The sequence below is a fragment of the Schistocerca piceifrons genome, chromosome 11, assembly GCF_021461385.2.
Source record: "Schistocerca piceifrons isolate TAMUIC-IGC-003096 chromosome 11, iqSchPice1.1, whole genome shotgun sequence".
Lineage (NCBI taxonomy): Eukaryota > Metazoa > Arthropoda > Insecta > Orthoptera > Acrididae > Schistocerca > Schistocerca piceifrons.
The window spans coordinates 112,053,628-112,077,873 of NC_060148.1; the positions used below are offsets into that span (position 1 = coordinate 112,053,628).

At 36.6% G+C, this 24,246-nt stretch overlaps 1 protein-coding gene across 7 annotated transcripts in view; it reads left to right on the forward strand.

Annotated features, from left to right (window-relative positions):
- The window catches only part of LOC124720084 (zinc finger protein 724-like), a 107,359-nt gene extending 83,341 nt beyond the window's left edge, over positions 1 to 24,018 (forward strand). For 5 of the 7 annotated variants that reach the window (XM_047245360.1, XM_047245362.1, XM_047245359.1 and 2 more), the window contains 3 exons: positions 4,214 to 4,285; positions 13,718 to 13,755; positions 20,592 to 24,018. In XM_047245360.1, the coding sequence (XP_047101316.1) occupies positions 4,214 to 4,285; positions 13,718 to 13,755; positions 20,592 to 21,999 (1,518 nt within the window). In that variant the 3' untranslated portion in view covers positions 22,000 to 24,018. Of the gene's footprint in view, positions 1 to 4,213; positions 4,286 to 4,636; positions 4,743 to 13,717; positions 13,756 to 19,933; positions 20,074 to 20,591 lie in introns of those variants that run through there. The other 2 variants (XR_007006057.1, XM_047245364.1) reach the window with 2 other exon arrangements.
- Positions 24,019 to 24,246: the final 228 nt, after the last annotated feature.

A 24,246-nucleotide genomic window follows, 5' to 3' on the forward strand; every position in this document is an offset into this window, starting at 1 on the left:
ATAAAATGCTTTGTTTCTATCCTATGTTGTTTCCTCAATATATAAATTAATGGTAGTGATGTATACCATCATATTTGGAATAAAAAAGACCTGACAAGGAGTCTGTAATCACTTGACTTAAATTCAATTGTCAGTTAACAGCTCTGTGCTGATTGTTGCCATCAAGTCTGTGGAAAGCGGTAGTTGACACTGAACAATAGAAAGTGAGAGGTCCCCCACACCAGAACTGTAGAATTCCACTAAATTTTGGTTTACATGATAAGTCATACAGATTTAATGACTGTAGATTCAAAAAAACACCCAGGGACTAAAATTATAAAAACCCTAACTCCACATAAAAAATGTTGTGGGAATTTGAACTGAAGTGTTTTGTTGGCATTCCACTTAGAAGGTGCAACAAATCTAGTAGCGTACCTACACCATGCTTCCCTGCTGTCTCCTGGAGTATTGCTGTACAGTATGGGATCCTTTGTAGATAGGACTATGGAATGGACTGAGAAAGTTCAAAAGAGGAAAGCTTGTTTTGTATTATTGCAAAATGGGGGGAAAGTTTAATGTGTATGTTATGGGATGAAGTGGCAAACAGAAGAAAGGCGTTTGTCTCTGTATTGAATTCTTTCCTCAAAATTTTAATCACCAACTTTTTTCCTCTGAATACCAAAGTATGTTTTGACACCAAACTACGTCAGGAGAAACGATGATAAAATAAGAGGAAGCAGGGTATACACAAAGGGAATTGTTAACTGATGTGCCTAGATAATCTCAGCACTGCTAGATTAGTCTCTGGCCATCCATACACACACAAGTAGTCTCAAGGGGTAGAATTAGACTTTTATCTGTACCTCCTAACTGTTACTGACTACTGGCGAAGCAGTTCTTCACATGCCACTACTCTGAAGGAACGGGAACTGTGTGTGTGTGTGTGTGTGTGTGTGTGTGTGTGTGTGTGTGTGTGTGTGTGTGTTTTTTGCTGAAGTGAGAGCAAGGAAGGAGATATGGGTAGAGGACATGGACTAGCATAGGTTGAGTCTAGAGGTGTTGCAGGGGTGGTGGGCGAGCAGTGCAGTCTACTGATTGCAAGTAAAGCAAACATCCTTTCAGTATACTCGATGTGTAGATTCTAACACAGCTGGTGATGTTGCATTATTGTAGTTGAATGGAAGGGAAAATGGAAAAAGAGTGAAGGGCATCTACATCAATGTCCTCATAAAAATCCATTCTCCAGAATCTGCTGAGAGTTATATGGCAGACAATACATCATACCACACCAGTAAGTAGGGCTTCTTCAATTCCATTCACGTATTGAGTGCAGGATAATTGCTGTCAAAATGACTCTGTGCATGCTGTAATTAGTCAAGTCTTGTCCTTACACTCCCTGGGGAAGTGACAGGTAATAGGATGTAGTGTATATCTAGATTCATCACTTACAGCTGTTTTGTAAATCTCTGTAAATAGGCTTTTATAGGATAGTTGGCATCTATCTTCAAGCATCTGTGTGTCTCATTTCTTAGCAGTTGCATGACACTGTCACATGGGTCAAACAAACTTGTGAACATTGTGCTGCTCATCTTTGTATATGTTGAGTATTCTGTGATAATCATATGTGCTGCAGGTGCCACACACCTGGGCAGGCTTGTAGTATGGATTGTATAAATGTTTTATAAGCAGTCTTCTTTGTGTACTGGTTGCATTTACCCAGTATTTTACCAGCGAATCAAAGTGTGCTATATAAGTGCAGTTTTAAATTTCTGAACAGGCTGATGACCTCAGCAGTTTGGTCACTTAAGAATTCACCCCCCCCCCCCACACACACACACACACACACAAATATTTTTCTGAACATTTGCAGCAAGTTGACAATCTCTGCACAACTTTGAATTCTTATCCAGATGTGACTGACCATTCATGCAGCTTTTTCTGGTATAGGGTGACAAAAGATAAACAGCATTACAAATGACTTGCAAGCAACAAATTCGAATTCCTGGTTTTTATACAATAACTAATTAAATCTGTATTTGATACCTTATGAGATAGGAAAATTCCGATTTGTTTTATACGCAGAGGAATGTTGTGTGGCTTCATTTATTGAACAAAATGATTTCTTAATTGATTTAATTTTTCGTTGCATTTGGATGAAAACCCCATCAACAAAAGTTATTTATTACAAATGGCGCATTATTTTTAACACAGTGAGACCTTTAATGTGAGATAGGGAGAAACACTTGGTTATTTGAAAACAATTTTTAACAACACATTAATGAGAGGAAGAACAATGGGATGTGTTAGGAATGTCATTAGACACATTTAATATTGGAATATTTTTTGAGTTCTGACAAAAATCTCAAGTGATCTCCTGGAAGTGAGAAACTTCAGTCACTGGGCAGTGGTTGCAGATCAATCAAATACTTTCTTCATAATTGTTTGCACCTCATGAATGCATTATCATCATTGGTATAATGAATGGAAACCACCATGTGCACCACTATTTTATGTAATAAAGATGATCAGTTCTCATGGGAATTGCAGAACAGCCCCATATAAAAGTTGGAAAAGAAAAAATGAAAGAAGGCAATATAAATATTATGTGAGTGTAACGCTATAAAACTAGTGATAATGTTACAACAAATACCTTCAAATCATGGACTCACTCATATCCAGGGCTGTAAGCTTTAGATTGTCAGTAATGACAATATTTTACAGAAAACTCTAAATAGTATAGAGGATGCAATACATGGACTGAACAGGTGTCTTGACAGAGGGAGAAATTGTGAAAACAGTATGGAATTCTGTAAATTATGGTGATACACTAAGGAATACTGTGTTCATTCGTGTAATTACTACTGAACACTCTCTTTTCATAGCCCTGTCTGTGAAGCCCAAAGAAGTTCCATTAGGGGAAAAATCGTGTAGCCACTAATTTTTGCACAGTGCCAAGATGGAGTGTCCTGATCAATATGCTAAAAATCCTGAGTGGTAGGGTGTGTGTCTTGGGATGTTTAAAGGTCACATTTTACGATTTATTTTGAGTAACTGAAAAATTGAGTTTCGACTGAAAATGTTTCCCCATACAGAATCAAATTACATGAAATTTGTTAAAAATGCTCTTTTTACATCTATGACTAATAGTTTCCGTACTTCAGGCAATAGAAAAACAAGATTATTAACAATATTGCTTTAACTATACGAAATTAATTATCTTTAAATGAAGGGTTTAAAAACAAATTTGTGTACCACATGTAAGTGTAGTACAGGCATATTACAGGATAGATCGTGTTCTGGGAGCGCAACAGGATGATGGCGAGGTATTGGGAGTAGAAGCAAAGGACAGATAGCCAGATTATGTTCATGCTCTTCCTTCCTTCACAGACCTGCAAACTGAAGATAAAGGTGGTGATTCCCCATTCTATCTACCCCACTACGTCACAAGAAGCCACCAATGGTTGTCTCTCAGTTATTACAGCTGTCCACAATATGCCTATGAAGAGTGCAGTACCACAGTCTGCAGACATGCCTGGAGGCCATTTATTTTCCACAGAATGCGTCAAGACTTAATGAAAAGCTGATATCAGTTACTTATGACATTAACACACACATAGAGTCTCTGAAAATCTTTCCAGACTGTTCTATGCTGTCAGAGATGAAATTGTGTTGTCCTGTATGGCAGTTGTAGCCTTCTTGTGGGAAGTGGAAATCCCACCAGCATGAGTGCTGCTTGCTTTTCAATTTACACAGACTATACCTTCCCAGCATTTATTGTCTAGTTCTCTTTGTACAGTGGAGTTATTTTCAGTTTATTAAGGAAGTACTTTGTTATAGTTGTTTGTCCATATGTAACTTTTATTACTATTATTAATGAAGTGTTAACACATGTGGAAGAGACGAAACACCTTCATGCTTCCCCTCCCCCCTCCCCCTTGCTAAAGGCAAACTATCAGGTTACCAAAGCAAGGATAGGGCTCAGGAAGCCCCCTGAAGTATGCTATGTAATGACTGATTATGTGTAAAATTAGTGCAGTATGGCACAGTGTTAAATTATGGAGATGCATGTTGGCAGAATAGCCGCTCATTAAAATATATTTTTCTAAATTTTTTGTATATACATGATACAAATCTCTGAAAACTTGTATCATATTTATAAAAAAAACTACTGAGAGCCATGTCATAAGTACAGAAGGGTATAAGCATTTTTAACAGAGTTTTTTCTTTCTTTCAGTGTCTTGAAGATAACTTGGGAATCTCTCATCCAAATGATTTTATCAAGGAGGATCCTGAACTAAATTTGGAGGTGTGTAAAACTGAGAATACTGTAAGCATTTGCATCTCTGATTTATTGCATGTAGGGTGGTACAAATGGATTTGTGTAATTGCTTAATGTGAGGAATGCATTACTGTGAGACAGGCACAGGTTATGAGTTTCCTTGAGATAAATGCAATCAATAATTTTATACTACTGTTGTGCTGTTCCACTTGATGTGGATTAGCAACTGTTATTTGATTATTGTTCTGAATAGAATCTCAACAGAATTTGGAACAATGTTTTTAACCATATTTTCAGTGACCCTTCTGGATGTTAAACATTTTGCATAAGTTTAAACCACAAGAGCGCAGATAATTTGAAAAATATTCTTCCTTTCAGTAAATTATGATGCATGGATTGCAGAAGAATATATTGCACATGATTCATCTTTTCAATGAATCATTGATATGTCAGTTTGAACCAAAAATTTTCAAAGGTGCCAAAGGTATGAAGTGTGATACTATTTGTATGTGATAGATCACCCTTGCTACATTGATCTTAGAATAGTTACAGTATGGCTACTACAATCGTATGTGTTGAATTACTTACAGATTTGTCAGTCACAGAAAAACTCTAGAATCTATGCAGATAAATCCGTGTATTACCTCACCGTAGAAGTCACAGCGGATCCAAATAAATTATTTTCTTGGCGCAACCTACAGCTTTGATAAGGTCTGCTTGTATGAAGCATAAAATTTAATCCAGTAAAATAAAATGTTGTCGTATTAATTTTGTCCACTTTGCGTAAGAGAAAGTGGATGGTTAGATTCATAAACTTCTCACAGGAATAAGACATAACTATTATTGGGGAATATAAGGTAGAGTACTGAAAAACCTAAATACAAAGACTTCCTATGCAAGACACTGTACGGTGCATGGAGGTGTGTATGTTCCACCACTGTTAGTCATTTCCTTCCCTTTCCCACTTACAAGCAGAGTGAGGGAAAGGCAACTGTCTGTTGCCTCCATACAAGCCCTAATTTCTCTTGTCTTTGTGGTGTCTGTAAAGGACCCTCAGGCTCATTGATGTCTAGTGATTGTGCAAGCATACCAGTCAAGGATAAAAATTATGCTAGAGAAAGTGCATATGGTATATAAAAAAAGAGTGAATCTGGCATAACTGGTTCCTGCATCACATTTTCTCTTCCGAAATTAAGCATTTGTTTGTTAGGCTTCATTCTGTTGTATATGCATGGTGTAATAATAATTTTCTATGGGGCACAGGCATAGTAGTTTTTGCATATGGTATTCACTTTGGAGGATGTGTTCAATATTGAAATCAATTCATTTAGCAAATGTGTTCCTTTACTGTCACTGCTCTGATATTTTCCCACATTACGTCAGTTCACAATAAGAGGTAGATCGACACCTTGGACTATTAACTCAGTTGTTGGCATTGTGCTTCATAAAATCTTCCATTAGTAAACGTGCCTCTGCATCAATTCCATGTTGCTGCCTTCGTGCTATTGTGGGGAAAATTAATCGGGAATGCATAAATTTTAATTCCATTTCGTCCACTATCTTTACAATCCACAGTGCAACAGGAAAAAGTATTTGTCTATGTTTACAAGTTCACCATCCATGACTGTATACTACCCAACAGCAACCTTACATGATTGATCTCCTCCCATTGTTATGTCAAAACTCACAATTTATTGGTACACATCTAAACTCTGACTTCTAGAATATTACAATCACTAAATCCTATTAATAGTTTTCTGTTTCAGTATACACAAACAAATGATTTCAGAAGTAACAAAAGATACTAGATGAAAAAACAGTAAACAAAAAAATAAAGCTCAGTCTATCTCTGACAGTTACGGAGGATACACAAAGTTTGATGCATTATATTATAGGCAAATATTAGTGTACGAATCAGACACACAAACTTTCATTATGTTTCCTTTACAATACACACTGATCAACATTTACATCTGCAGTATGCCTCAAATGCCAGTTCCCTAAATTTTCTCAACATTGACTCAAAAAGAATGTCATCTGTCCTCCAAGGATTCCTGTTTCAGTATCTGAACCATATCCATAACATCTGTGTGCTAATCAAAGCTAATAGTAGACAATCTAAAAGCATGAAGCTGAATTGCTTCAGTGTCTGACTGGTGAGATGTCACATTGTCAAGCATGCATATGTTCCAACAAAAAAATTTTGGAAAACCAGAGTTCAAAAGAGAATGTATGAAAATGGTGAGATAAAGCTGGGAAAATGAGATCAAAATCACTACCACACAATTTAAACCTGTGAAGAAGCTACAAAAATCGAATTTTCTGAACTTCGCTTTACATGAGTTTCAGATAGACCCTGTTGTTATAACCAGTAAGGATACAAAAATTCTCAGTGTAAGAACAAGAGAGGAATTTTTTAGTCATTTCAACGTCTCTTGCATATAAACATTAGATTTCAACCTGTCAGGAAAGAAACACACATGAATAAATCACTCATCATTAATCCATTTTTCAACAAATTATTCATTCATATACCATGAATTGTAAGAAACTTGCAGACATACTTAAAATCAGATTATGCTAACCACAAAGGAAGAGAGAACACAGGTAGTGGAACATTGCCAATGATCAGGGTCTAGTAGATGTGAGGGAAAAAGCATTGGAAACTTTAAATGGTAACAAACCCCAGAAAATGGCAGGAATTCTTAAAAGTATACAAAAGAATGTTCAAGCCTATAAAAAAGTGTAAATTGGATCACTTGAAACCAACATAAAAATAACAATTTCTGTATTACTTTTGCTCAGTTCTCGACTGTGTGCTTCTGAAAGAACAATGAGTTTTGGAAGCAAAACAATTATGATTAAAAATCATCTGTTGAGGAACTGAAGGAAATCAGTACTTTGCAAAACAAGAAGTCATGTGCAAAAGACAGGAACTCATAGTAGAAGTATGGAGATATGGATACTGAGCAACAGTAATCTCACACAAACAACTGGTAGAATTATGTTAAACATTTGTAAAAGTGAAAAAATTACTGAAGAGTGGAAATGTGCATTAATTGATCCTCTTCATAAAAATGAGATAAAACCAGTATGAACAATTACAGGGAATTTCACTGCATCCAGTTATGTCCAAAATTCCTTAAAAAGCCCTGTGAAGACAACTGGATGAACAAATAGGCCTATTAATAGGAGAGTATAAGGCACGATTTTGCAAACGGAATTGTGTAGAGAACAGATATGGGAACCAAAGTCAATTTTGCAAAGATGACGATGTGTAAATACTGTGGCAACTTATGCCAAGTGTCAGAAAGGCTTATGATTTGACAGAAAAAGACTTGATTCAGTATGCCAGAGGAATTCAAAATTGACAGGAAAACAGTGGCAGTTATCTAATAGATATAAATGGGTACAACACTAGACATTAAACTGATTGGAGAAATTTCAGAATTTGAAATGCACAACAGTGTGCAGCCAGAGAGCCACGATCCACTCCAATTTAAAGTAATTCTGAAAAAGTTATGACGACATATGGGAAGGAAATAATGGAATCCAAATCGAAATTATAAAGGAGCAGAGAATTAACATGAGGTGTACGGCTTTTGTAGACACTCACTATTCTAAGATACTGTATAGAAGCCAAACTTGTCATGGAGAAGCTTCACAAACTGCCAAAGAAAACTAGTCTACAAATCATCTGTGAGAAAATTCAGTAATGGACAGGAAGCCTAGAGATAGTCTCTCCATTATAACTTGGTATGAGGAAGTGTCACAAGATACCTTAAATATCCAGGAGAGATTATCCAATCACCAAGACATATTTATTTATTTATTTATCCTATTCTGACAAGGGCCATAAGGTTCTCTTTTGCATTGGACCAGGGTTTCCCACATACATCATAGTTACCTAAGAAACAACAATTTTAATATTACAAATAGTATTGAAATGATATGAGTTTCTGAAGTGGAAATGTAAGTAATACTGACTATGAACTAATAAAGTTAATAATGACAGTACTAGTAGTATTACAGCTGTTGTCACTAATGTGGTGGTGGTAACAGTAGTAATGACAACAATAATAGTGACAGGTATAAAAAGGATTTATAAACGTACAAATAGCTTTCTGCTATAGTGAGTTCCATGGAAAGGAAATTTAAGAAGCCTTCACCTTGTAAGAATTTTGAGAAAAGAGGAAGATCTGGGTGGAGTGTAATTATATGCTCCCATGTCAGTTCAAAGAGCAAGTTAAAAACAGCCAAACCTGGGTACTTCAGGACGTTTGTAGAGGACACACACTGGTGACTTTCTGTTAAAGAATGTGATCTCTATGAACATATTCCTCTTGTTCATCTTCATGATTGTTGGATGTGTGTAAGTATATTATATGATAAATCCGAGCATGTGTATGCCCCTACTCCACCCAGTTGTCAGTTACATCTGTTGTGTCTTAAAAAGATGTAGTCTTCTCAATTTACAGAACTTGTGGACATACTTGGTTGGAGCCACATCTCTGACGGAAGAATCAGATGTAGGTCCGTGTCTTGATATATGTGACAGACTTTGTTATGATGAGGTGGCTGAGATCGAACATTTGCGTGTGCAGTATGATGTTTAGTGCATTTAGCTACAAGGCTCGTGAAGATACTAGATAGTAGTGACTTTAGGCCAGTGAGGTTATGAGAACAAAGTGTACCGGAGTGCATTATGGTAGGGGAGGGTTCCTTGAAGTTAAAGTAGGAGATATCTCCCGGAGCAGGGAGGTTTTGTGGCCAAGGTCACCATGCTTTGCACTGGTCAGTGAATGGTCAACTGAAGACAGGAAGAGAAAGTTCCTGAACAGAGCTAGAATAATCTATGCACAACAATACTGAAAGCAAGATAAATGGAATGACTGACTGCTGTCTTATTATTGGCCCTAATGATGAGTAACCACAGTAATATGATGATAACTTATTAAAGTAGAAATAAGACAGTAAATTATCACCTGAATCAGAGCCTTGTGAGCATATTGAAGTAATAGTGAATTAATGAATAGTATTGGTATTGGAGTTATGAGAATTGAGCAGAAAATTTGTACTAAAAATAATCCTAGACAAACAGATAAAAATAAGAGGGGAAACTGTTTTAAATATAATATTAGTAAAACAAATTGTTTCTTTGCAAAATAAAGACCTGAAAGTAAACACACAAAATTAGGGCAATAAGAGTTGACAAATTTTTTAGCTTCTAAAGTCCAGACACTCCAGTTGATCTGCATTGCAGACTGATCATTCCTATTTTAGTTCTTCACCATTATCCTGCCATCGTTTGTCCACAAGTTTTGCAGCTGAAGTCTTGGGATCACACTGTTCAAAATCTTCAGTCTCTCAAAAGTGAGATCCTCGCTTATTGTCAAACCTAACTTCAGGAGTTTCTGGCTCAAAAGCTTGTCAGCTGATATGGAGTCATTATAACAAAAAATCTATTTTAGAACTACTACTGGAATAACTCCTTGCTTCAGAAAGTACTGTGATTCATGGTCAAACAAAAATGACTGATTGAGAAGCAGGAAAGAAAAATTCTCAGGAAAATATTTGGACCAGTTTTCTGTGAACGAATTTGGATATGGAGTCCCTTTAGAGAGATTTATAGACAGACAGAAACAATAAGAGACAGCTTTAGATAAACAGTGATAAAATTTTGTGGATGCATCACAGGATGCCCGTCGACAGGCTCACAATGCAGATCTCTGAGGTAGCAAGCACTAGCAAACGCAATTCAAAATTGGTCATAGGTACAGAAGAAGTTGGACTCTCGCAAGATAACGTAATAAATCAATAAAGAGTCAAGAAAGACCATGAAACATACTTAAACAGAAACACATGGAAAACAGAAATGGATATAAATATTTGGAAGACCACAAGAGAGACCACAATGACGTACACCATGTGATCAAAAGTATCCAGACAGCTGCCTGAAAAATGGCTTAAAAATTCGTCGCGCCCTCCATCAGTAATGCTGGAACTGAATATGGTATTGGCCGATTCTTATCCATGATGACAGGTTTCATTCTCGCAAGCATACATTCAATCAGGTGCTGGAATGTTGCTTGGGGAATGGCAGCCGATTCTTAATAGGTGTTGCACTGAGGAGAGGTATCGGTGTCAGTCGGTGATGCCTGGCACGAAGTCAGCATTCCAAAACATCCCAGAGGTATTCTAAAGGATTCAGGTCAGGTCTCTGTGCAGGCCAGTCCATTACAGGGATGTTATTGTCGTGTAACCACTTCGCCATTGGCCGTGCATTATGAACAGGTGCTGGATTGTGTTGACAGCTGCAATTGCCATCCCCAAATTGGTCTTCAACAGTGGGAAGCAAGAAGGTGCTTAAAACATCAATGTAGGCCTGTGCTATGATAGCGCCACACAAAACAACAAGGGGTGCAAACCCCCTCCATGAAAAACATTGACACCATAACACCAGAACCACCTCCGAATTTTACTGTTGGCACTACACACACTGGCAGATGATGTTCACCAGGTATTTGCCATATCGACATCCTGCCATTAGGTCACCACATTGTGTACTGTGATTCTTCATTCCACAGAACAATTTTCCACTGTTCAGTTGTGCAATGGTTTCGCTCCTTACATCAGGCAAGGCATCATTTGGAATTTACCTACGTCATGTGTGGCTTATGAGCAGGTGCTCAATGGTGAAATATAAGTTTTCTCACCTCCCACCAAACAATCATAATACCTGCAGTGAATAATGATGAACTCTGGAATTCCTGTGTGATGCTCTGTATAGATGTCTGCCTGTTACACATTACGGCCCCCTCCAACTGTCAGCAGTTTCTGTAAGTGAACAAACGAGATCAGCCTGTACTCTTGTGTGCTGTATGTGTCCCTCCACGTTTCCACTTCACTATCACGTCAGAAACAGTGGACCTAAGTACGTTTAGTAATGTGGTAATCTGGCTAAAGTGATACCCGATCACCTGACCAAGTTCGAAGTCTGTGGGTTCTGCAGAGTGCCCCATTCTGCTCTCTCATGATGTCTGATGACTACAGAGTTCACTGATATGGAGTTCCTGGCAGAAGGTAACAGCACAACGCACCTCATATGAAAAACTGATGTTTTTGGGGGTGTTTGATCAAATGTATCCACATTGTGTATGTAAAGAAATTGGGAAGGATGTAGGAATAGGAAACAAAATTTAAATTTAGACACTATCTCTTAAAAGTTAATGTATGAAATAGTAATAATGATAATAATGTAATCTGGAAACGTCTCCCATAATTATCAGTGTGAGGAGATTAGCAATAATCATAGGTATCTGATTGTCAGTAGACTTCACAGAAGTAATCTGCAGTAGCAGCTTCTGCTTTTTAATATGCTATGTGTCACATTCTGCAACCCTCTAGACAATATGATTTGTGGAATACAATGTGTAGATCCAAGAATGAGTGAATGAATGAATAACTAACCTTCCCACCCTCTCTCTGACCAGGATATAGGCTACTGTATGATTTCACACTGAAAGAGAAATTAAATTTATGAATGAAATAAAAAAATGAAGAAAAAAATTCAGCACAAGAAAACAGAGTAAGATTACCCTTTTTACTGAAAGGGAAATGATAGCTGTGTAACCAGATCGTGTGTAGGTTCCAAAAAGGTTATATCCTGGGCACAAATGAAGATACAAATGTATGATAACTTTATGTTCAGATGTATAGCTGTAAAGCTTTTATTTGCAGAAGAACCATTCAATTTATCATGAGTACATCTTCTATATGCATTCATGTGTAATGGGGTACTTTTCACAATTTGGTTTAAGTTCAGTGTTTTCATTCACTTTTGACAAAAGTTCACTATTCCCTCAACTGGACATGCAACAAACATTGAGGCAATAGATTGTCCCATACTTATTTAAACACATTTGGAGTTCTTGTGCTCAAAGTTGTTTTTTTTTTTTTTATTTAGTGAACCTTAAGTTACTGCATGCCAAGGCAAATAGATGGAACATTCCACAAACCCCGACAAAAAAATGACACTGTGAGATCAGACAAAATTCAAGGTCGGCAGGTGAAAGTGAGATGTGTATGCCCCTTATGGCTGATACATCATTAAGGCAGCTTATTGTTAAGAAGTGCTCTTTCATGCAGGTGCCAGTGTGGCGATGCTCCATCCTGGTGAAAAATGATTTTTTTCTCTGGATAGTTTCCTTTGCATCTATCTCGAAACCTTTTGTTATTTCTATTTATGTCAAAATTTCATGTGTTGTGAAGTTCCTTGCTGTACTGATTATATTCCTCATTATTAACATGAAAGTGTTGCTTCATTAAATTACATAATTTGAATAACAAATCATGAACACCACCAAGAAATGGTTTCTTTTCCAATTCACAATACATTATCCTTGTCTTTGTTATTACTCATTTTCAATGCAGTTGTTATTTTTTAAAAATCAATTAATTGATATAGTTACCTTAATTCAACGTACTGTCAGAGATGACTCAGTCTTTCTTGTTATTGTGAAATAGTTTGTTTAATCTGACACGTTTGTCATTAGGTGATCATTTTCGGGTTTGCTGACTGAATTTCTGGATTATCCTTTATGTTAAAGGTTTTCTGCTAGGCTTCAGTAACAAACTTGTTTTAGTGCTATTGTAGCTATCCACATTCTGATTGCTTCTTCATATTTATTCATTGTATACTGGCTGTTTATAATTGGCCACCTGTATTTATCTGCAGTTGTATTAATCCCTCCCCTGCTGTGAAATGTATGAAAGCACATTCTTTCATTTGGAGATAACACTGTCCTCATGTTGACCATGTTGTTTATTTCCTATTTATGATACTACACAAATCTTTGTCATTTATATGACTATAAAATAAAACCACTTCATGTAATAATTCCTATAGCTTTCATGTCAAGCTGTACTCCTGAATTTCCTCTGTGGATGAAACTGATGGGACATTTAATGACTTTGATGTTCCATGCAGTGAGCTATCTCAAGAGAATGGCATAATATTGAATGCTGCAGTTGTGAAAAAAATACATTTAATAGCAGCTCAGATAGATATTTCTTCAGTTCTTTCCTTTGCCAGTTTCATAAATAAAAATCAGACGATTTTTTACATTTTTCTCTGGTACTTTGCCTAACTGTATGTGCCCGAGAGGTGAAATGTATTTCAGGCATTTAATTTTGTAGTATCAAGTAGGAAATTTGTTTTAAAATAAATCAAGGTTTCTATTGTTACTTACACAGCTAAAAACAAAGTGATGAAATGAAGTGTTAATTTTTACCTATAATTTTCTTCAATAACTGCTACATTTATGTAATGTATCTTTTTGATAATACTATTTCCAAGCATTATTTGGAACATTCAGATGTTTGTGGGTGTTAATACAATTTTATTTATTTACTGTTTCATCAGTTTTAAATCACCAGTAATTCTTTGTACTATTTCAGGTGGCAGCTTCAATAAGAGAAGCATCTGATAGTTTAAGGTACGTTTTTATTATTCACTGCAGAATTCTTTGAGCAGTATAAATTTTTAGTTACTCCATGTGAAAGGAAAACAAACAATAACCCCTAGGGTTATAGTTATTTTTAAAAAGTTCTGTTTTTTGGAGTTCTATTTTTTTCTATATATTAACCATTTGCAGTATATACATACAGTATATACTGACTACAGCAACATTATGCATGTTGTCAGAGAAAACTATATCTACTATTCTGTTATTGCAGAAGATTAAAAAGATGCTTTAAAATATTACAAGGTACGTCAGTCCCATTTTGCAATAACTGCACAAACAAAACAAAAATGCCATTTATGATTAACTGTCAATCCAAGCTTTCCAATAACGAGAGTAGATACAAGGTGAAGCATTAATTTTATGTTCTTGAAACATATCAGTTTCTCAGATTTACTGATACCCAAGAATGTTGTTTACTGCTGGCCCCACGATGCCACATGTAACCTTTTGTTTTGTGGGTTTGACTTGGCAGAAGTTGTAAAGAAATACTAGTTTTGTCCACATTGCTGGCATAAGATACAGCAAACTTTTCTCTCACTTGGTCAAACTCATGCAACCAATGCTTGCCCTTTCTTCATCAACTTCATTCACTTCATTGCCTGTCACTGAGGATGAAATTAGGCCTCTATTTTGGAACTTACACAGCCAACAAACAAAACAATTGAAGTCTGTTTTGAATGTCTAAATTTTCTGCAGTCTCATTTGTTGTTCACTCAATTATATTTCCACTTATAGGCGCATTGGAGGTGCACATATAGCTGAAGCACTGTAAAAGTAAAAGTTCAACATCTTCATATATAACACTGTGAAGTCACTTCAGCATGCACCTGGAACACAGAACAGCAGAATTAAGCACATTTCATTTAAGTAGTGTAGATAATGTAGATTTTCTGAGTCTAAACCTTCCTCCAATTGTGCTTTTTTTCAATACACCATATGCTGCTTTCTGCAGAATTTTTAGTTTCACTTGCTTATCTAAGCTTTGTGCTTCCTAAAGCATGACAACCCCTTCACTTCTTGGAATTCAATGTTACTACTACTGACTCTATTTAAAGAATATAAAAGCACATCTCACCATGGAATTGCACTTGTTGATGGAATCTAGTTTTTCACACTGTTTGTATCACAATTGTTTTCCTTGTTGGTGGTGATTGTTGAGCAATGTTATGCACAAAGGTCAGCTAGAAAAACATTAGGAAAAAAAAACATTGACAATTCAGGTTTAATGAAAAATATAATGATGCTACAGACTAAAACACACTTTGTAATTCATGCGGACTGAAATTTGTTAACCAGTAAGACATTGTACAATATCATGTACATTACTGCCAGTACTGATATTCTTCTGGTGTTAACCAAGTGTTCACCTTAAGTGAGTTCATGTTAAGCCTGATGTTTGAAATATACATGATGGTTGATTATTATTGATAAGTAAAAATATTACAAAGCAGTCATGTTAGTAACACATTCTATAAAACAGCTGGTTTGTGTGTGTGTTGTTTAATAAAAGAGTGTACTTCTTTTATACAAAAGTACAGGTGAGGTGTCAGCAGCTGTATAGTGCTAACTATTCTAATTGAATATGACATGGAAGTCATACAAATTCAATGTGCTGGGTACATGCTAATGTCCTACCATGTAGAACAAGTAAGAGGAAAGGGTGAGTGGTTATATATCCAAAACCTGGAGTCAAGTTTCAGCCCCTTCAGATTAATGACTGTTGGGGTGAATAACTCTTTGATTACTGTGTCAGCAATGTGGATTGGGAAACAAGCTTGTTGTATTCACAATTTACAGGCCACCATCATGTTCTTAAATTTCATAAAGCAGCTGTAGTCAGCTTTAGGAAGGCCATGAAGACTTAACTGGTGAGTCATCTTTTGTGACTTGTGAGAAGCTACTAACAAAGGACACCTAGAATGCCCTATGTCTGAATATGGGAAATCTAACACAGTACAATTCCCCAAAAGGACTTAGCGTACACATTGCAGATTTGGCTGATTTGGGAGCAAAACTGATAGTGATATATCTGGCCATGACAGTAAAATGAATTTTAATCAGTTATGCTCAGATCATTGGATGAAACTATTGTCATCACAGAATTAGAGGGAAATTACAGGACAAATGTTATCAGTAGGTATATAAGGGGCACAGTGTGGATGGACAGTTAAACTTTGTGTTAATAATTTTCCTAGTATTCTTATTGTGTAAACCACCACAATACTGACTCGAAGTAAGAGCAAGAGATGAATAACTCCTTGGACTTAATTATCTTGTGCCAGGTAGAGAGAGCTCTACCTACTTCAGAAGACAACAAACTGTGATAGTGAAATATTCTGCTATACTGTCTGTAGTGCACAATCAGATCTTCCTTTGTGCTCAGTAAAGCTCTTTTTTCCTGTCACAAGATGTTCTCATCCCAAATTGTAGCTATGCCTTTTTGGTGTTTGAACTGTAGTAGCCACTTGACCTGTTGTGTAGGAAGGCTGGACTGACGAGGTTGCAAAATCATTTTTAGGAAAAAATTCTTTCCTGCATTTACTGTGTATATCCATGGTAAACATTTACCATTTTTCACCTAGTAAATGCTCACAGATGAGTGTGACTGCTATGTCTAGATCTAAACCTGTTCCTTGTGAAGCACTGTGCAATAAGAGATTAATATCTCTGGTTAGGCCTATATGATAAGCATCACACACCCTTCAGCAATGTTCTGAGGTGAGTCACACAGTTGTTTTGAAAGCATTGGATTTCTGCGGTATCCTCGGAATGGATTCTCTGGTATCGTAGCAATGGACCGACATCTATACCTACAATTGAACCAATGTGATGATTCCATTTGGTATCTCCACATATTGCTACACTCAAGAATAAATGAGAGTAGTGATAGGATACTATGTTTCTCCTTTTTGTGAAATACACTATTTTTAGTCATAATGTTTGAAGCTAGCTGGCAATCCTTGCATCACTTCAAAATTTTATCTAGGTACAAGCTGATACATTCTTTTAAATTCTGCCTTTTATCTGTCTTGGCTATGAAACTGAGTCAACAATACTGTTCATTATAGATTACCTACATTTCTATATTCTTATTTATAGTAACTTCTACTGGTGCATTACTCTTCTTTTCTCCGTATTCACCTTACCAGGAATGTTGTTCTTCCTCCCACGCACCACACTAATTCCCACCATATCAAACTTCAACTTATCCATTTCTCATTTCGTGTTATTTGACTCACCTAATCAATCAAGGGACTTCACATTCCACACACTGACTTGTAGCGATATTGTTTCTTTCACCTGATGATATCCACAAGAGTAGCCCCCTGCCAGAGGTCTTATTGGGAAGCTATATTGCTATTAGAATATTTTACCCAATTGGATGTCATGATCATTAAACTATACAGCAGAGCAGCATGTGGTTATAACAGGTATAGTTTCCCTTGCTTTTAGCTGTTCACAGTACTAACATAGCAAGGTCATGTTGGCTAATGGTACAAGAGCAAATTGCATAATCATCCAAACCATTCTGCATTTACATCTACATAGATACTCTGCAAGCTAGCATATGGTATGGGGGTGGCTGGTACCTTTACTACTAGAAAGACCTGCCATCCATCTTCATTAACCACATGTTAGTGTGTGGACCCTCCCTAGATATCCTTCCATTGCAGTTTTATGTACTTTATGTGTCTGTCTGTTTTTAAGGCATGTATGTAACTTCACTTTGCCAAGATAAATGTTTCCTATGGTAAGTGGGTGCCACACAACTGAAACATGTGAAATAATTTACCTATTACCAAAAAGTCACAAAATTAGGAAATCATGACATTGTTCCATGGAGATGCTGATAGACTTTTTAATTGTACACTTAATATCATATATTCTCACTACATTCTTTAGTAAGTTATTGGTTATCACAAGTTATTGTTTGGAAGTTACACAGGAATTAGGGTTGGCTTGTAGAAATGAGGCAACACATACTTGAGGAAAATTATGAATAACTAAAGTGGTAAGCTGCAGTTAAAAGGTATAATATTAAACTCAAGTTCATAAGGGTTAACAGTATGTGTAACTGCTCATGTAATCAGCTTTGAGATGATGCCATAAGTCCTAAATATCACAAGCTTTGTTGTACTGTGTCATTTAAGGGACAAGAACTCCATGAGAAATACCAGAAAGCTGCATATGAATCAGGAATATGTGTTGCAACAGTTGTACCAACTTGAACCATGACTGTCCAGCAATAGACTAGGATACCTGCGTGTCACTCACTTTTGTTATGCGAAGGTTGTTCCAGTGAGACATCTTGGTATATTCAGTGTTGGAACTTTCATTAGCATAGTCTTCAAGAACACATTTGATGGTGACTTGGGGTTGTGGCAGCTGATGGGGGTGTTACTTGATGTTCTACTCTATCCCAACAGAACAAGATAGAAAATACTAGAAACCTAAAGCCACCATCATAGTCATTGGAGAAAAAACATAAATGAAATAACAACTGTCAAAATAATGAGACTTGATGCTTCCAGAGCCTCAGGTACAAATACAGTAAGCCAAATGACAAGAAAAATTCTATCAGCATGTGCCATACCTGGTCTGTAGAATCCAAGAAACTGAGCACTCACATCCAGTGTACATTTGAAGGATATTGCTCCATCCTGAGACTGTGAATGGCTGGAATACGCTGCCTTTCCCTAATCAGATAATATGTTGGAACAGTGTGTGATTGTGGCTGTGTCCTCCTTGTATATGTGTTGATAGGAGTGTTTGGGCAAAGGCAGTGCCTGCCATCTATGTCATCTGTAAGCTTTGAAAGTGTGAGGTGTTTCCAGCCACTTTGATAATGGGCACACCAGGCATCTACACTTCTAATATGGCCTATGTGGAAGCAACTGTGTAAGTAATATACCTACATAGGGCATACCGAAAAGGTGTTTTTTTTTATTTTATAAATTCAGCATACAGTAGTGTAGTCAGTAGGATATAATATTCTACATTAACTTAGTGTCTGGAGATTTTAGACAGAAGCCCATTGTACTGAGAGTTTCTCTTAAAGAAAGTTTTCTGGTGTATGAAATTATTGGCACAGTGTATAACTGTTCTACTCAATGTAGTGATTAACTGCAAAGGTTTTTATTAATCACATAGAAAATAACTTTTACTGTAGTCCGATTAAAACTACTTGATAGCTGATGTGTGTCACTTGACACTGCAATATTGCTACATCCACTACCAGCTACATTGCTTGGTTATAGGCAACACACAAACACAGCTGATTTTAAGTGACCTATGACTAAAATGTGGCAGATGACAGGTTTTGTAGCATTGAAACAAACTCGTGTCCTAACCTTACCTCAACTATGTGATCTGCAGTATATCTGAGAAAACAGTGATCAACAACCTGCAGCACAATTGAGATCATGATCATTTTGTTCAGAGCTTTTAAGGCTAACCTGTATGACCGAACTGAAGACTGAAATATTTCTTAGTATGTTTCTTTGCACAGCCATCTTCTGCAGCAAAGTTTCAGTTTTTGATGAAAGCAAACTGTAATTTCTCACTGTCATTGGTTACTTGAAACGATATATCCATCAAAAAGCAAAACAGTCAAAAGCAGCAATCAGTATAGAATAATAGCACAGAAGTATGTGCATGCTCCTACCCACCCACAGCCATATCCACACTCAAATGACCTAATTGGGAAGCTCAAAGATGTCCATTTTCATTGTGATGGAATGGGGAGCTGCAGGTGGAATGACTGGACCCAGATATCACATGGATGTACCATGCACCTACTGCAGTTACTTGCTCTCAGAAGACAATGGTAGGATTTGCTGTACATGATTCGTGCTGATATCACCATTGATACGTTTGTTTGATTCACTCAAGGATGTTTTGGAACTCCAGGGGACCAGATATTGAGTAGTTGTAAAGATATTTTTGAATGGGAGGCTGTAACTGCGTTGGCATCCTCCCTGCCAGACAGTATGTCAATTAGAAAGGGCTACACGTAAGCTGTGCTGCTAACAATACATATGTAATGTTGTAATAATTTGTGTGTCATTCACATTTGTTCATCAGTCTGGAAATTTATGTATGTGTTCCTTCATTTATTGACCTGACATTATTTCTTATATATGTACAGGTGTTGTCCACATGGTTGATGGCCATACCACCTAGCCAATTAGAAATGTGATGTTGGTGGTAGTTGGTGATTAATTTGGAGTCAAATAAAATGCCATGCTTTATTGGTTTCAGAAATAAATTGATCATTGGTGGTTTTAAGAATTTCTACCCAAAGCCTAAAGAGTTCTCTAAAACAAAGAAAAATCCACATGGAAAGAGTGATTGGTTTTTATTTTAAAATCATAGATTACTCTTATTTTTTGTTTCCCTTTATCTTTTGGTGGATATTTTTATGTCAAAAGCTAGAGGATATTATTTCTAATAAATGTAATAATTTGGTGTAAAAGAGTGTAAAACTGTATTTTAAAAATAGTGCAAGACTTTTAGTAATAGAATCTACTAGAAAATATAGGGAACCTAGTCAGCATTGAATGAGACTGGGCGTTATTCAATTTCCTGTGATCATTTGCTTCATAAAAATGTTTCATATTAGGAAAATTCTATCATTCTGGTAGAATTGTCATGACAATTTTAAATCACTTATATTTACTGAATGAGTTATCTGTGATGGCCATACATTTTTATATTTTGGTTTATAGGCCCTGATTTTGTGGATGGTGAAATATTGTATTGTATTGTGTAAATCAACATTTCACACCTCTTTCTTCCTTCCTCAGTTTCATTCAAAGTGCTGGTGACAGCTGTGACATTTCATATCAAGAAACATTACATCAAGGAGTAGTCAATGACAAGCTGGAGATGTATGCAGAGAAGTCAACTGATTTCAGTGTGTCTCACAACTATACCAAAATACAGACTTCACAAGAAGACGGCTTATGTGGCACAAGATTAAGTTGTAGCATCAGGGAAAAGGAATTCCATAAGTTTAACTGTAGTTTCTGCCTACAGAGTTTCCCTTCCAAATACAGACTCATAATGCATATCTTCATCCACATTGATGGTGTGCAGGCACCTGCATTTGTGTGTAAGTCATGTGGTGAGGTATTGCCCACTGATGACTGCTTGAAAGAACATTTGAGAATGAGGGAGGGTGACCAAGCATTATCTGCTACCAACAGTGAGAAACTTGAATGCAGTGATGATCATGAAAACAATATCTCCTTCGAGTGTGTACAAGAAGGAATCGTGGAACAGACTGCGGAGCCCCCTTCATACAAGGTACCCAGTAAAAGCTTTAAAAAATCCTTTAATGACATATGTAATACACATACTGTGAAACAAGCCGAAGAGAAACTCGAAAGATGTAATGACTGTTTAATTTCATGTACAAGTGACCATTTTCATGTCCAACCTGTGCTAAGTCCAAAGAGACATCACAAATGTGATGTTTGTGGTAAAATGTTTACTTTGTTAGGCAATCTTAAGAAACATAACGTAATACATACTGGAGAGATACCCCACGAATGCGATGTTTGTGGAAAATCGTTTACTGAAAGGGGCAGTCTCAAGAGACATGAATTAATACACACTGGACAGAGACCACACAAATGCGATGTCTGTGGAAAATCATTTACTCAGTCGGGCAGTCTCAAGAATCACAAATTAATACACACTGGACAGAGACCACACAAATGCGATGTCTGTGGAAAATCATTTACTCAGTCGGGCAATCTAAAGACCCAAAAGTTAATACACACTGGAGAGACACCCCACGAATGCGATGTTTGTGGAAAATCGTTTATTGAAAGGCGCAGTCTCAAAAAACAAAAATTACTACACACTGGACAGAGACTACACAAATGCGATGTCTGTGGAAAATCATTTACTCAGTCGGGCAGTCTCAAGAATCACAAATTAATACACACTGGACAGAGACCACACAAATGCGATGTCTGTGGAAAATCATTTACTCAGTTGGGCAATCTCAAGACCCATGTATTAATACACACAGGAGAGAGAGTCCACAAATGTGATACTTGTGGTAAATTATTTAATGTATTGAGAAATCTCAAGGCCCATATGTTAATACACAGTGGAAAGAGACTCTACAAATGTAGTATTTGTAGAAAATCTTTTACTCAGTGGGGCACTCTCAGGAAACACAAATTAATACACACTACATAGAGACCACTCAAAAATTGTTGAGGTCTGTAGGCCTACACACGTGTTTTATGAAAATTGTTCTAATGTGCTACAGAGAGGTCACAAAAAATAAATCCATTTCCGCAGCTTCACATTTGAAGAAGTTACATACTAAATACAACATATGAAGCGCACAATTGTGATTTTTTGTTGCAAATGCTCCATGCTTTAATGATCGGGCTACCTGAAATTTGTGCATTGAGAGATATCTTTTACTCGTTTGAGAAATTCTGTGCAGTTATCAGGACCCAATATTCTTCAAGAGAATGTACCAGTATGATGCTAATTATTTGAAAGAAACTGCCATTTCAATCTTCATGAAGCTGTATCCACTACGCAGGCGACAGCAGAAATGTGTTTATTACACATTCATATTGTAGGATATTTATCTCAAGAATGGAGAAAGATACAAAAATCTCTTGATTATGCGAACATATTATTGAGGTATGCCTCCTTAATAGTAATGCTATTTGTGTGATCAATAATCTGCATCCATTAGGAAATAACTGATGGTGGCAAGTATGCAGAGATAAGGGAAAAAATTATAATCATCTGCCTAGTAGTGTTTTGATTCACCTACAGACCGCAATACAACAGTGCATCTCTATGGTATGGACTCATTAGTTCTTCGTTAGTTTTTCAGTTGTAAATCGGACTATAAGTCTACACACATCTCACACCTTTCCCATTAACTGTAGGCTATCGGTTTGTTGCTGTCTAGTTGGTGTGCAATAGCATCCCAGATTCATTTCATCATGATCTAATGAGGTGAGATGGGTGGGAAAGACAACAGTGTGAACCATCATGCTGCTCGAACCATTGCAGTGTGATTCTTACCTTGTAATTTGGACAGTTATCCTGCTGTAAGATGTTATCACTCTCTGTAAATACATCAAGCATTAAGTGATAAGTTTGCAATAATGCTTATGTTCTCCACATCTGTCATGGTGCTTTCAGTTATGACCAGCTGTTTTCTTGCCATCTCGTATGAATATCCCCCATAGCATGACACTGCCTCCATCTTCCTGCACCTGTTGTGTGGTGCATATATGAAACAACTATTCATCTGGATAATGACATATCTGAGCACAACCATTGACCTGGTCTGAAAGAAATGTCATTTATCCCAACATGTGACACTTTCTTATAGGTATGCAGTCCAATCTCGATTATTCCATTTGTATTACTATTGTAACTGACAACATTGTTAGATCAACATGGGAATAATACAAAGCTGTTATATAACTTGTGGCCTCATGTTCAACAGTGTCTGCTTAATAGCTTGCAACTCTCGAGCCTGCTCAAGCATTTTCTCCTGTCTCCACAGACTGCCATCTATCGCACTTTACAGAGCAGATAGGTCCTGATCTGCTTGTTCTAGATATTGCATGGGCATCCTACAACCTTTGTCAACTTGTGGTTTCACCATCTTTCAACAATGTTCCATAGAGGCTCACGATAGAAGCATCTGCATAGCCAACCACATTCGCTGCTTCTGAGATGCACTTACCCAGCACCAGGCAAAACAATCTGCTCTTTGGCAAAGTTATTTATGCCATTTTTTCAAATGCTGTAACTAGAATGATAACCAATCATTTCTGGTTGTATAGTTTCATTACTACGTGATATAACCACAATGCCGCTGGATAGCAAACACACACCTTCAGAAGTGGGTATAATGATTTGGATCAACAGTGTATCTTCACACAAAAAAGGAACTTTTGGTAAATTGTGTAGAAATTCAATTTATCTGCTTTGTTAAATTTTATGTCAATACACTATTGCCAGTTCAAGTGCCGTATTTCTTGTGAAAAATTTTGGTATTACAAAGCTCTGTACATAATTCTGAGTTAATGAAGATTAATTTTATGCATCAAATCTTTTAATTATTTATCTGTTTTTAAATATCATGTAACTACCGTAAAAACATCAGTGGGAAAACTGTCATCATGTAGTGTCACATTATGATTCCAAATGTTTGTAGAAACACAAAGACAGTTGAAAGAGCTCAGTGTGATTTCTAGGTTATGAATTTAATCCAAATGCATAATTTTTATTGTAATAAGTTAATTGATCAAATGTACTTTCTTTCTAATTGCTTTGTTTTAATTTGATTTTTTAGTTGTCTTTTATCTGCTTTAAACATGATTTCATAGTGTGTATTTTCGATAATTTCTCTGAGTAAATGTGACATTTTCAGAAATCTTTCCTAATGCTTTGCCTTATACT